At 40.7% G+C, this 14,380-nt stretch overlaps 1 protein-coding gene across 4 annotated transcripts in view; it reads right to left on the bottom strand.

Annotated features, from left to right (window-relative positions):
- The window catches only part of rc3h2 (ring finger and CCCH-type domains 2), a 33,580-nt gene extending 20,017 nt beyond the window's left edge, over positions 1–13,563 (bottom strand). The window contains exons 1-5 of one of the 4 annotated variants that reach the window (XM_086053775.1): positions 13,091–13,563; positions 6,405–6,715; positions 4,515–4,632; positions 3,478–3,711; positions 1,747–1,922 (exon numbers count right to left, since the gene is read on the bottom strand). In XM_086053775.1, the coding sequence (XP_085909901.1) occupies positions 1,747–1,922; positions 3,478–3,711; positions 4,515–4,632; positions 6,405–6,635 (759 nt within the window). In that variant the 5' untranslated portion in view covers positions 6,636–6,715; positions 13,091–13,563. Of the gene's footprint in view, positions 1–1,746; positions 1,923–3,477; positions 3,712–4,514; positions 4,633–6,404; positions 6,716–8,896; positions 9,021–9,772; positions 10,095–13,090 lie in introns of those variants that run through there. The other 3 variants (XM_086053772.1, XM_086053773.1, XM_086053774.1) reach the window with 3 other exon arrangements.
- Between the last annotated feature and the right edge of the window lie 817 nt (positions 13,564–14,380).

Raw genomic sequence — 14,380 nt, 5'->3', positions numbered from 1 at the left:
GGTTAATCCTTTCTAGCAATATCGCAGGTGGTCCTTGCTTTATGATGGTCACAACATACACAGTTTCGAGGTTCGTTTTGGCAGCAGCGTGGCCAAGCGGCACAAGACAGAATCATTAGTTAATGTAATGTCATACGTATTGTTTTTCATTTCATTGCTTTATATTCAATGACAAGAAATGTTTTTATACACGTATTGTAAGAGAATGCGATAGAATGGAGCCTGGAAGTTGGAATAGTTTAAATCTGTAAAAAAAAAAAAAAATATTAGAAGGCTCTAAATACAATGAGTAAACTCCCTTACGTAATTTGGAAATTTTTATGTGCAAATGCTGGAATTTGGGGAATGTGATTAATTGTTCAGCAGGTGCAATGAATGAAGAGTGCGACGTTAGAATAATTTGAATAGGTCAAGAAATGTGAGTGAAAATAAAAGGGTGAATTTTGTGAAAATGATATGAGTTATGTCCGAATGTGCTGAACAGTTTGAAACTGGAATGGTTTGAATCAGTCAACTAATGTGGAAGGTGGAGGCATGTATAAAATGTCTACATTGATTTGAAAAATTTGGGCTGACAAAAAAATGTGGGAACTTTGGGAATGTGGAAAACTAGTTACCACTATGTCCTGAATGAGCTGAACAGTATGAAGTTGAAATTGTTTGAATCAGTTGAGTTGAGCGATAGGGAAGGATGGGTTAATTTGGGAACATTTCTCCGTTCAGAATCATTTTAATAGGAACTAATTACATGCAAGATGTGGAATTGGAGGGAATGTAAAAGAGTTGTCCTGAGTGGGCTGAATGTTAAATGATGTTTTCAATTGGCGGCGCGATTTAGAAGGAGTCAATCAGATTAATAATAATAAAAACAAAGACTTTTGGTGTCGGATAACAGATGTGTGAATGCTCTTGAGCACATTGATGACTTTAATATTTACTTTTTTTAAAATATATATATATATATATATATATATATATATATATATATATATATATATATATATATATATATATATATTAGATATTAGATGGTGGCAGCTTTTGACTAACATAAAATTAGCCAAATAAAACCTCAGAGCAACCGTTGTAAAAAGCCCGCTAATCTTCCGCCGTTCCTTCTTGCCTGCTGCTGTCAGACTCTTTAACAAGAACATTGTGTAGTCTCTACAAACTGGCGGACACTAGTGCAATTGTGCAGTCCTGCACCTGAGCTCATATTGTGCAATACCCAACATTCCCCACTACTGTAATACTGTGCAATACTCAACATTCCCCACTACTGTTAGTCTAGTTTTATTTTTATCCAATGCTGTTCCTTACATTTCACTACAGCACTGCAGCACTCTCACTTACTTAGAGTATTTTTTCCTCTGTACTATGTACAGGCTAAAATGAGTGTTCCTCACACTTTTTACGTAGATGTATGTTGTGTGTATATACATGTGTATATACACATGTTACTGCGTATATTTACATAGGTTTGATCCTGAATGGTTGCCGTTAATGTTATACATTAATGGCTACATTATGCCGCCGTCCCTGTGTGACCTATATCTTTGCTGCTGTAACACTGAACATTTCCCCACTGTGGGGGATCAATAAAGGCCCTCTTATCTTATCTTATCTTTAGTGCTCGTCATCATATAATAATAATATTATAAATAATAAACCTTTTGTTGCATAACATTTTTCTTTAAGTTTAGTATGGCCCTAGCCTTGCTGGACTTTCAAAACGTTGCACTGTACCTTGAAGCAGGAGGCCCTGTAGAGGAGCTGCACCACATGGCCAATACTGGTTTTGGAAGCCTGAGGGAAGCGCCCCTCCAACTTCTGCACAACAAACAACACCAGCACCTTTCTGGACAGTGCGGAACCGTCTTCCAGAGCCAAAAGCACAAGCTTCAGAGCATCCTCCTGCATGGCTGAAGGAAAAAAAGGATTTACTTAGAAGTAGTTGAACACGCAGCAGATTCAGTGTCGGTATTATCAGATGTTTACACTCGTTCTGATGTCATAATGATAAACATGTTTAAGACAGGGTTGCTTTTATTATTATACTGCAGTGAAACACCATTTTACACTGACAATAAGTAATTGAGACCACGTAAAAAAATGGGTTTTTTTTATAGTTTCACTCCTCCAACACAAAAAGATTTAAACTTATTAAACACGCTTTTTAAGCAAATTGCAAATGCATTTCAACATGAGAAAAATTACAAGCAGAAAATAAATACAAAATATACTGTGAGGATAAGTGGTTTGGTTAATCGGTATCGTAGTCTGTGCGTGTCCGGGCGTAAGCTGTGCCCGATAGCGGCTCCTACAAAAGTGCCTCTATCTGGTTTAAAGCGGAAGTCAACCCAAACATATTTTTTTCAAGAATATGTTCCCAGCAGGCCCACTAGTTGAAACACTGTATTCGGATTAATTTTGTGTTTGTGGAATAAGTGTTAATGCACTAATTTTTAGCCATCTCTGGGGCGGCCATTTTGTCTTCTGTCGACTGAAAAGGACATCACAACTGCTCACAATGACCAATCACGGCTCAGATTCAGAAAACAGGTCAGCCATGATTGGTCGTTGTGGGCAGTTATGATGTCATTTTCAGTCGACAGAAGACAAAATGGCCGCCCCCGGAGATGGCTAAAAACAAGTGCATTTTGCTGCTTAACTTATATTCAACAAACGCAAAATTAATCAGAATGCTGTGTTTCAACTAGTGGGCCTGCTGGGAACATATTCTTGAAAGAAATATGTTTGGGTTGACTTCCGCTTTGAGTAATTCTATTTATTGTTTATTGTACTTTGTAATTCATTAAAGTGCTGAAAAGTGCTTAAGTACCATGCTGTCCTGCAACAGAGCTCGGATTTTTTTCCCCTGAGGGGCAATGGGGCGGCCAAGGATATCTTAGGGAGTCCAGACCACAACAACAATAACAAAAAAAAAAATACATACCCAAAACCTTTTTTTCAGAAAACACTGATCAAAATTCATTTAATATTCCCTACAGGGGCTGGAAGGAAATGTGGAAAAAAATTACCGGAAAAAATCGGAAACTAGCCAAAAGTCGATTATCTAGTCTGGCACCTGGGGGGTGCAAGCATATTTTCGGGGGGCGGTGGGGGAGGGGGTCTATTGTAAGATATGCAGCATAGCAGAAAAAAGGAAAAAGAAGAAGACAAAGAAGAGGAAAAGAAGGTCCCAAACTAACTCCAGTAATAGTTGTTCTTCTAATGGAGCAGAGGGAATATTTGCCCGTGAGTAATGTTGTATGCTCCAATTGTATGTGCTAATGCAGCAGTTGGTTGAAGGTTTAAAATAATCGTAATGCCGACGCTAATTTCCGTTCACCCCTCTATGTGGTTTTGCATTATACGTTAGCATTCAGATAGCGAACTTTCATTATCATCTAGTTTGGTTTCAACATTTAATGACCTTTTTTCTTTATGTTTTAAAAAGCAAACATGTCAACTCACCAGGCCCCAGGAATTGGCATCCCCGCGCCCTCACCGCAGCCCAGAGGTTGGCGGACAGCTGCTGGGGGTTCTGGTGCTGCAGAATGAGCTCGGTGACCGTCCGCTCGCCCAGCGAGCGGCCCGCGCGTACGGCCCGCACTCGGCCTTCCTCTTCCACCAGCTGACAGTTGACCAGCGTCACCAGCTTCCTCTGCATGGGTCGGCTGAGCGCGCTTGGACTCGGCGGTGCCACGCCTGGACAGAGCGGCAACATTGCGGTGACAAGGTGTGGAGGTATCGTCAAGACATGCAGTCATTCTTTGTATGCGAGCTATCTGAATTGCAAAGAACTGGGGGCACAAGATGAACCCATGAATACTTGCCACTGAATATCGTCCATTTTCTAGACTGCAAAGTCCGCCAGCAGAACAGATGTGGCATATGTAAAGCTGAAGCTTACAATGGACTTTAATGAGGAAGTGATGGCTTAAAAATGTGATGTTATACTTGCTGCAAGTAGTGAAAAATACGCGAGTAATTCACGTCCCCACAATTTTTTTTTGATAATCAGCTATACTAGACAATTGAACCATACCTACACTATATAAACTATAGTCCCAAATTACTTTAATATCACTTCAAATTCATTTTACAACATTACCATTAAAAATAAATGGCTTTGTGATGGTTTCATCTCAATAAAATGCACCAGATATGCGTGTGTGCATGCACATGCAGCAAAAAAAACGCTCCATAACTTCCACTAACAACACAGGCTAAACTTAACTCCTCCCTAACATACAACGATGTTAAGTCTCTCAGCTGAGATGTATCACTTCAACATATTTTCCCTGATATAATTTTCACCCAAAGTCAGCTGCGATAGGCTCCAGCTCACTCGAAATCATAATCAGGACAAGTGCCATAGAAAAGTAATAGATGATTGACGATTGCTTAAAAAAAATAGGAAAAAAATGAAAAAAATATAAAGCTTCATTTTATTCATCATAACTTGATTTGAACATCAGAAACTGTCATTTATGAAGTAATATTCATACCTTTAGTGCCGCTAATTGGTTTGAGGTATAGGGCCAGCTCTTCCACACACACCCTGCAGGCCTCATAGTGTCCAACATCTGTCGCGCTGCTCAGGCTGACTGGCTGCACATCTGGAATCTAAAAAGCCACAATGACATAGTTGTTTTCCATCCATCTACTTTCTGGCTAATAGTCATTAGTTGCAGATAAGATGGAACATATCCCAGAACTGGTTGCCAGCCAATCGCAGGACACACATAGGCAAACAACTATTCAAACTCACACCTTTGGACAATTTAGAGCAGTGGTGGCAGGCAAATGTTTGGGCTAAAGGGCTCCATTGTTTTGCTGAAACTGACTGAATGTGGGCCAATTGAAAACACCTTTTTGTAAATAGCTCAATGTAATGCATTATGTAGAATGGTTTGTTTTGCTGATAATTCATACACATAGACATAGAGTGTGTATGACAACCATTTTATATAATACATTTGCATTTAAACACACACACACACAGTCTCCTCCCAAAATATTGGTACGTCAAGGTCATTGCCTTTGTTTTTGTTGTATCCTGAAGACATTTGGGTTTAGATCGTAAAGATTAGACAAGTTTAGAATTCCAGCTTTTATTTTATGGTATTTTCATCAAAATGTTTTAAACAACACAGGGCAGAGCACCTTCTCTTTGAACCCACCCACTTTTCAAGTGAGCAAAAGAATTGGGACATGTGACTGAATTCTTGTTGCTCAGGTGTTGCCTTTTAGATCGACTGCTTAAACATGAGAAAGTGCTCATTTTATGCTTTGGGTTTCACCTGTGAAAATTGGATTTATTAAAGAGAAAACGTCTTCCCAAAAATGTTCTTTGCAATAATGTTCTATGTAGCCCAACTAGCCTAAACATGGCCTTCTGATTAACACTGCGTTCGTGGAATATGAGTTAAGCAGCAAAATACACCCATTTTTGTCCATCTCAGCGGGTGGCCATTTTGCCACTCGCTGTTGACTGAAAATGACATCACACTTCCAACCAATCATGGCTCAGCTTCCGAAAATAGGTGAGCCGTTTTGAAGCTGAGAGGAGAGGGACAATCGATCAGAGATATAAACATTGGGCATAGCCAATAGATTTAGAATGTCCTGAAAAAAAAACTACTGGCGTAGTGAGCAACAAACACAGGCCAAGGGTATCAACAGCAGTTGATGACAGAAACATTGTGAGAGCTGTTAAAAAACATCCAAAGACAACGGTCAGTGACATCGCTGCCAAGCTCCACAGGGCAGGGCATGAAAGTATCACAATCAATCCACTGATCGAAGAAGACCTTGAGAGAAGTAATATACAGCCCATACCACCAGATGCAAACTACTAGTTAGCAAAAAGAATCAAAAGGCCAGATTGGATATTACAAAGAAGTACAGAGATGAGCCACAAACATTTCGGAACAAAGTTTTATGGTCTGATGAGACAAAGATTAGCTAACCAAAGTGATGAAAGGGCTAATGTGTGGCAAAAGAAAGTTTCTGCTCGTGATCCAAAACACACAAACTCATCTGTGAAGCTTTGTGGAGGTAATGTCAAGGCTGCTTTTGGAAAGGCCTCGCTCATCTTTATTGATGACGTAACTCATGATGGTAGTGGCAGAATGAATTCGGACATCGACAAATCCATTTTATCTGGCAATTTACAGAATAAAGCACTCAAACTAATCGGGCGAAGCTTCTTCATTCAACAAGATAATGACCCAAAACGGACTGCCCACACCACAGGACTTCATCGGGGGGGGGGGGGGAAGTGGAAGGTCTTAGACTTCGGCAAGAGTTAGAACGGACGAAGCCAGAGCACCAGGAGAAAAGTCACAATGCCTCCTCACAGCCATTCCATTTCCAAATGATGACTTTCCTTTTACCTTAACGCCGACCAGCTGCAGCAGGGCACGGTTGACGGGCAGCAGGTCGATATCCGTGCTGATGGGCGTCTGGTCGAAGGGGCAGGCCTTGCGGTGCAGCTTGTGCAGGCACGTGCGGCACACCGTGTGCGAGCAGCCCAGACTGACGGGCTGCTGGACGCTGCCGTTGAAGTCGTTGTAGCAGATGGGACAGGACAGGAAGTCCGTCCACTGGGCGGCCTGCACCGGCATCCCGGCTCCGGGGTGGAGGCGGCGTCGGGCTCAGGGGGAATACATCTCAACGAGCTGCGGCGGGCCAAGGCTGGAACAGACTTGAGGGACAAGACATGCCACTTTTAGTGTATACCGGCCTTTAGTAAGTCCACGCCCATATCTAAGGGGGGCTTGCAAAGAATACGTGGTCGATAAAGACTATGAAAGGCTTCAAAGAGAAACTAATCAACCAAAGAGAATGCGTTTACTTTTAACTGTTCTGTAACATACGAAGGTCTCAGGCCACCAATGTCTTTGATGTTTTAATCTTTGTCATTTATGTGAAGTTAAAAAAAAAAAAAAGTTACGCCGTTCAGAATTTTGTTGATGCCGCATTTGTTGTCACTTAATCTCATAATATGAAAACAGCAATTGAACCCTTTATCTGGTCCTCTGTTTTAATCTACAGCTCACTTTATCCTTTGAAAATGTCTTTGCATTTGCTGGAACTGTTTCCAACTATGTATTTTTATTCTATTTATTTATTCTTATTCTTATCTTTTAAACACTGTTGTGTACGGTGTGCAGGTTCAGCAACAGATGGATTTTTTTTCTTTCTGAAATGTCATAGCTATAAATTAGAACACATGGTAAAATCCATATTGCATAAGTCAAACTTAAAAACAAACAAATGAAAATACAGTGTTCCCTCACTTTTTGCGGGTGATACGTTCCAAGCCCCCCAAGGCGAGCAACGTTTCAACACTTCTGTGCTTTTATGCAAATGATTTTCACATTTTGTAGTGTGCCTCCGAATGCTTTCGAGGACACGTGAAATGAAGATATCAACAAAGTTGACTATTGGACAAAATGTCAACGACTTACTGCATAAGCCATGAGTTAAAGGACTTTTAGGTCGGTGGCAGCTTTTTCAATTTATGGTGAGGATTAATATTTGTGGATGAATATTTCTCTCACTTCGAAACAATCCTCTTGTTCCAAAACGACAAACCGAATAATATGAAGTTCAGATCTTCCTTAGACAACCACAATTATGCCATTCTTATTATGCAATAAAATAAAAAACACAAATAATTTCATAATTCACCAAAAATGTAAAAAGTCTATATTTTTTCATGAATCTCATTGGGTGGGCAGTCTGTCAACTGGGCGGGCCTGTGCACACCTAGGCCCACCCATGGCTCCACCCCTGGGTGGCAATCACTGCTCTAAGACCGTGTTCCAAGTTAAGTCATTACATTTTGAAAATACAATAGCAAAATGCCATGTGAGCTGTAATTCATCTTTAGCAAATAAGATCAAATCCATCACCAATTTGACTATACATTAAGGTGTGTGCAAAGTTTCAAGCATGTGTATGTTTTAAAACACAACAATTTCAATTTATGCAAATACTTTATGATATCTGATGGTCTGAACTTCTGAAGTTCACATGGCGCCGGAAATGTGTGTGAAATCACACTTAGGGGACATTTCGGTTGATTGGACGCATACTTTTGACTGACCATGTTAAATCTTTACCAACGTGTATGGCACTCAAAATATGGGCGCTAAATTTTGTTTTGAGTGAGCGATATTTAAGAGGAAGGTTCATAGACGCAAGGTATTGCATGGCGTGAAATGTTGAAAGTCGTTTGTGCTCAGAAAGCTTCATGGCAAAAACCTAAAAACCAGCATCATCTTACATTAAAAAATGATGTGTCTAATCTGAAAAAAAACAAAACAGAAAAACTGTTTTTTTTTCAGTTGTTATCATTAGCTAATTTATCAGATGCAGCTGTAAAATTAATCCAAGTGCTCATGCAGGGCCTGATATCAGCTCAGTCTTAATTATTCAGTCAGAATTTAGCTTGCAGCAAAGCTGTGTGCAGCGATTTGCTTTTTTTTTCCTTCTCAGTTTGAGCACTATGCGAGTTAACAAAAGAGGGAAAACATTTTGTGTGTTGTGTTTTTTTTGTTTATTGTTGTTGCGCCTAGTTATGCAAAAACACATTCCAGAGTCTGTATGCTGTTTTTGTTCAAGTAAAAGACTTGAATAAAAACTAATTTTACCAGTCTTTTTTTTTTTTTTTACACAAGTATCTGTACTTCTACTAAAATACAGACTGTGAGTATTTTGTATTATTGTAGTATTTAATGGGTCATTTTAAATTGCGAGCACGAGGCACGAGCAATTGCGTACACATGCTACATTGTATCTTACACATAATAGCTCTCTGAAACAGTTTAAAAACTATTAAAAATATATCACTTTCAGATCATGTATTATATTTACGCACCCTCCAAGGGCTCCGTGCCGCCTGGACAGCCTCGAGACGTGTTCCCGCCTCATGTTTCCTTCAGTGATGTACCCAAATTTAACCGCCATAACTGCACCCCACCTTCCCCTTGAAAACAGCAACGTCCAAGGAAGAGTTTGGTCACGCTCTTGTGGTGAAAGGAGCCCCGGGTGCGAATTTAAGGAGGAGGACGGGTGAGCGGGGGGAGTGGTGGAGCAAAGCCACTGGTGGGGAACATAACACTTCAGGCACCTGTTCCTGCTTTGAACAACTGTTATATCCTGTTTGTGGCTCGGCTTACATACAGCACTTCCCCTCACAGCACATTCACTATTGTCCGCATGTACAGTCAGACACTGGAAGTAATTACTGCACTGCAGTAGATTTTTCACGTACTGAACTTTACTTGAATATTTCTTTTCCGGATAACTGTGCTTTTACTTCCTACTTTTGAACTCACATCTCATAGCCATAAATTGGTGATTTACAAGGACGATGCATTGGCCTTGCTAACAGAGCCAGAACATTCTCTGCCCGCTCAGTTTCGAACCATTAGTCTGCTTTCCAAACCCTCTAAGAGATAAAGTGAAATGGGCAAAGTGAAAGACAGTTCCTCTGACTTCATTCCAACACTGTGATTTTACTTGGCCCCAATCAATGATTAAATATTTGGGCGTACTTTCCCCCCGTCTTGGTCCGGGTTCATTTTCAAGCCCCGTAAACGCATTTAAAACACACCTTATAAAGTATTATTTAACATCAACTCTCACTCAGCTCACACAGTTCTCCAAATAAGACCCAAAGTGTGCTTGCTTTAAGCTATTTCTCACCCCCAGTTGTCGTTTATTGAAATAAATGTATTTAAACAATACTCACAGGCATATATTCTTTCTGCTCTGTAGTAGTTGGGGACCTTCTCTGCCTCTTCTTGAACTTAATTACACTGCAGCTTTCCCAGAAGACATCAGTGCTGCCGGGCATGTTGCAGCATAACGCGCTACTACACTGAAGGTGTGCAACTCTAAATTCAGACTTGCCCGTATACTGTAAAAAAACATGAAAAAAACACTCCCTTAAAATTCCACAATAAAGCGGGGAAGCGGAAGATGAACCACAATATCGCGGGAAGTTCACTATCCTTGACTTAACTCAACTCATAAACAGCTCCTTGGTAGTGACTTTTTTGGTGATAGTCTTTTGACCGCAGGCTAACAGAAAGGCAAATGAAAGTAAAATAAGACAGAACTAGCAGGCGGTCTGTTGAAATGTCATCCAGGCAGAACACGCCCACATCAGCAATACTGAAATAGATTATGGTATTATCATAAGCCTACCATGCGGCACAAACAAAAGAACTTTGACAAAGCCCTTCCTAGAACCGGAAAACGTATTTGGGGACGAGTCGAAATGGATGCCACACCTCTAAACTGAGGGGTAATGATAATGATGAAAAAGTTATAAACAAAAGCAATAAGAGATAGTGATATATTCACATATAGAATGAAAAGTGTAACATTTTTTAACACGTTTTTTTTAAGTCATATAATGTGCTTCGATTTACACAAAACGCTATTGCTATTCGCTATTTTTCCAAGGCACACTAATTATATTCAGACAAAAAAAAACTCAAAATACAAACATATTAAAGAACAAGAAACATTTCAAATGACTCCAAATTTAACAACACAAATTGAAAATTACACTCTTAAGGGATGTTCGATACCACATTTTTTTTCCCACCGACCAACACCAGTACGAGTATTCACTCTTTGAGTACTCAGTTATACAGATACCTCTATACTTTTACTTACTTGTGTGTGCGTGTGCGGCGTGTGTGCGTTTAATACACGTGTGCAAAGAGCGATGAACGAAAGGTGATAAAGCACGCCATAAAGCAGAACAAAACAGACCCGCTGCGGACCGGTAAAATCAGACAAATAACTTTATGTCAGTAACTTTGTTGGGTGTGTGAGAAAGGGTTAGGCACCTATTTGAATATAACAATGTACAACCTGGAAACGGTGAAGTGCAAGTTAACATTTAACTGGAAGACGTGACACTCCAACATGATATAAAATGTGAACACATATGTGCTCAGTAACTAAGTAGTTAGTAATTAATTAAGGCCGACAGAAGTACTTTTGTTTAAGATTACTGTCGTTTAACAAGGTTTTGCATGAGTGCACAATTGGGGTGAGTAGCTGCGTGCGCGTGTGCGTGTGTGAGAGCGTATGTGCATGTGTGCGTGTTATATATTCCTGATGGCTGTCGTTCCAGTGTGCGGGGGCAGTGTCTTGGTGGGAGGCAGGGCAACTGTGCAGCTCACATGCTGCTACACTACACAGAAAAACCCCCGTTTGTATTTTTAATAAAGTTGCATCTGCGGCAAAGGAAGCAAGCAGCAGTTGTGTAATCTTAAAAAAAAATACCCAAAAAGTCTTTGTTCTTATGAGACAACTTATATATATATATATATATATATATATATATATATATATATTTTTTTTTTTTTTTTTTAATTAAGAACACTACAGTACAGTACTTCTTACTGTGTGACATGCTATGATATAAATCGCAAAGAAGAAAGAAAAACAAATAATACTTAGATATATTTTTTGTAGCCGGTGATGGATTGCATCTCATCTCTCATGCCTCCCATGTTACAAAAACATGGATGTTTGGTTAATTGAACTGCAAATTGCCTCCACACTGCCTCCGGAAAGTATTCATAGCACTTTACTTTTTCACATTTTGTTACGTGACAGCATCTTTACAAAATTAAATCAATTATGTTTTCCCTCAAAATTCTACACGGCCATATTTTTTTTGTTGCTATTTTTTTTTTTTTTTTTTAAGAACTAAGAAATCACGCATACATAAGTATTTGCAGCCCTTTCCACAAAGCGGCCACCCGTCTAAAATGAGCAATCGGAGGATAAGGGCTTTAATCAGGGAGGTGGCCAAGAACCGATGGTCACTCTGTCCGAGCGCTAGCGCCCCTCTGTGGAGAAACGAGAACCTTCCAGGCAGCCTGCCTGGAGTTTGCCAAAAGGCCTGAAAGACTTTCAAACCATGAGAAAGAACATTTCTTGGTCTGATGAGACAAAGATTGGTCTCTTTGGCATGAATGTCAGGCATCATATTTGGGGGAAACCAGGCACCAGCTGGCCAATACCATCCCTACAGTGAAGCATGGTGGTGGCATCATCATGCTGTGGGGATTTATTTTGGTGGTAGGAACTGGTTGACTAGTCAGGATCAAGGGGAAACATGAATACAGCAATGTACAGAGACATCCTAGATGAAAATCTGCTCCAGAGTGTTCAGGACCTCAAACTGGGGCAAAGGTTCACCTTCCAACAGGACAATGACCCTAAGCACACAACCAAGACAACAAAGGAAAAACCAATTCTGGACAACTTTGTGAATGTCCTTGAGTGGCCCAGCCAGAGCCCAGACTTGAATCAGATCAACTATCTCTGGAGAAATCTGAAAATGCCTGTGCATCATCGCTCTCCATCCAATCTAATGGATCTTGATAGGTGTTCCAAAGTAGGATGGACAAAACTGCCCAAAGATAGGTGTGCCAAGCTGGTGGCATCATTCACCATATTGGCAATGAGATGATATGGTTTGGCATGCTAGCTGCATGGGACCTGGGACTCAGGCTTACTTTAAAAGTGCGTATCATACTGGTAGCCCTTCGCATTGATCACTACCCAAGAAGTAGCTCTGAGTTTCAAAAGATACAATTGTATTGTATATATATATTTTATATATATATATATACATATATATGTTTAAAGATTTGACTATTATTTTTAACGTATATAGAGTATGGCAATATTCGAGTCTTTTTTTGGGGGGGGGGGTGCTTTTTTGCATTTGTGTGCGACCAATGCAGGGTGGATGTTTCCTATTTGTTTCTCTTGTCGTCTAAAAAAGTTGGTAAATCCTGCTCCATCACAAGCCGAGAATCCTGCTTAGTGTTTTGATGAGTGGATGGAGCCAAACAACATCCACGCACCACCTGCCTCCTCCTCTTTATTGCTTCAGCACCAGTTGCAGACGTTTAGCGCTGAGCTGGCAGCCAACTCATTTCGCACTAAACAAACACAGCGCAATCAAAACAAGTTGAGGGCAAGTGAAGTTGAAGGAGACGCGAAAAAACACAAATGTGATGAAGTCACTTACCTCACGCACACCTCCACAGCCCGAACGCTCTCACGGTCGTCCATTAAGATGACAAAAATCGAAAGAATGATGAAAAGGAGGCCTGGAGATGAGTCTTGATGCACTTGGGGTTCAGGTGGTCCGCTGGCTTGTAGGAGCGGATGGTGGCGTACAGCTGCGCCGCTGATGGAGCCTCCTCAGCCGGCCGCGGTGCCTCGCAGGCGGCCTCGCATGGCGGACTCCCGTGGCCCAAGGCGCGGTCCTATCGCCGACCGTTGAACGTCAAAGCACAACGACTGGATGAGACACGGAGGAGCGCCTGGGCACTATTTTCATGTGGCGAGCATTAAAAAAAAACGATGCAAGCCGGAACAAGCCGCTTTTTCGAGGCGTGGGCTGCTTGCTTTTAAAGGAACAGGACGTGAATATTTCTCGATATGTTCACTATACGACTATGTGCGTGTGCGTGTGCGTGTGGCGCAACAGTGAGACGCTCCTATACAAGTTACCATAGCACTTTACTCTAGTACATACAGAAGCATGTTAATTAAACCCTTTATAGGGAAAGCGGCACTCAATGAAAAACGTGGAGTATACAGCTTTGTATCCCCAGGAAAGAATTGCATATTTCTTTTTAAAATTCATCCATCCATCCATTATCGATACCGCTTCTCCTCACAAGGGTCGCGGGGCGTGCTGGAGCCTATCCCAGCTGTCTTCGGGCAGTAGGCGGGCCCTGAATTGGTTGCCAGCCAATCGCAGGGCACACAAAGACAAACATCCGCACTCACAATCAGACCTAGGGGCAATTTAGAGTATCCAATCAACTTACCATGCATGTTTTTGGAATGTGGGAGGAAACCGGAGTACCCGGAGAAAACCCACGCAGGCACGGGGAGAACATGCAAACTCCACACAGGGAGGCCGGAGCCGGGATCGGCTAACCAGTCGACCACCGGGCCGCCCCTTTTTAAAATTAAAATATGATATTCACATATGCCAAATTACAATCCCTAGAAATGTAATACTGTAATTAATCCTAGTTGAAATGATACTTACAAAATGTATCATAATAAGGTATATGTGCAGCACAAGTAAACATTAAGATTGTGTTTTTATGAAGTATTACTGTACATTAAGACTTTACTCACCACCTACCATTTTTCATTAGTTTTCATATTATCACAATATACTGGTAATGTGCAGAATGCTTACAAATTCTGATACATGTTTAATTTAAATAGTATTAATATGTATACATTCTAATAAAATATTGTTTATAAAATAACATTTAGATATATACAAACATTA

This window comes from Filicampus tigris, chromosome 15 (assembly GCF_054856515.1).
Source record: "Filicampus tigris isolate MCC_2025a chromosome 15, RoL_Ftig_1.0, whole genome shotgun sequence".
NCBI classification, from domain to species: domain Eukaryota; kingdom Metazoa; phylum Chordata; class Actinopteri; order Syngnathiformes; family Syngnathidae; genus Filicampus; species Filicampus tigris.
Note: the sequence above shows the minus strand (reverse complement) of the source record. Positions and strands in the feature narration are given on the sequence as shown.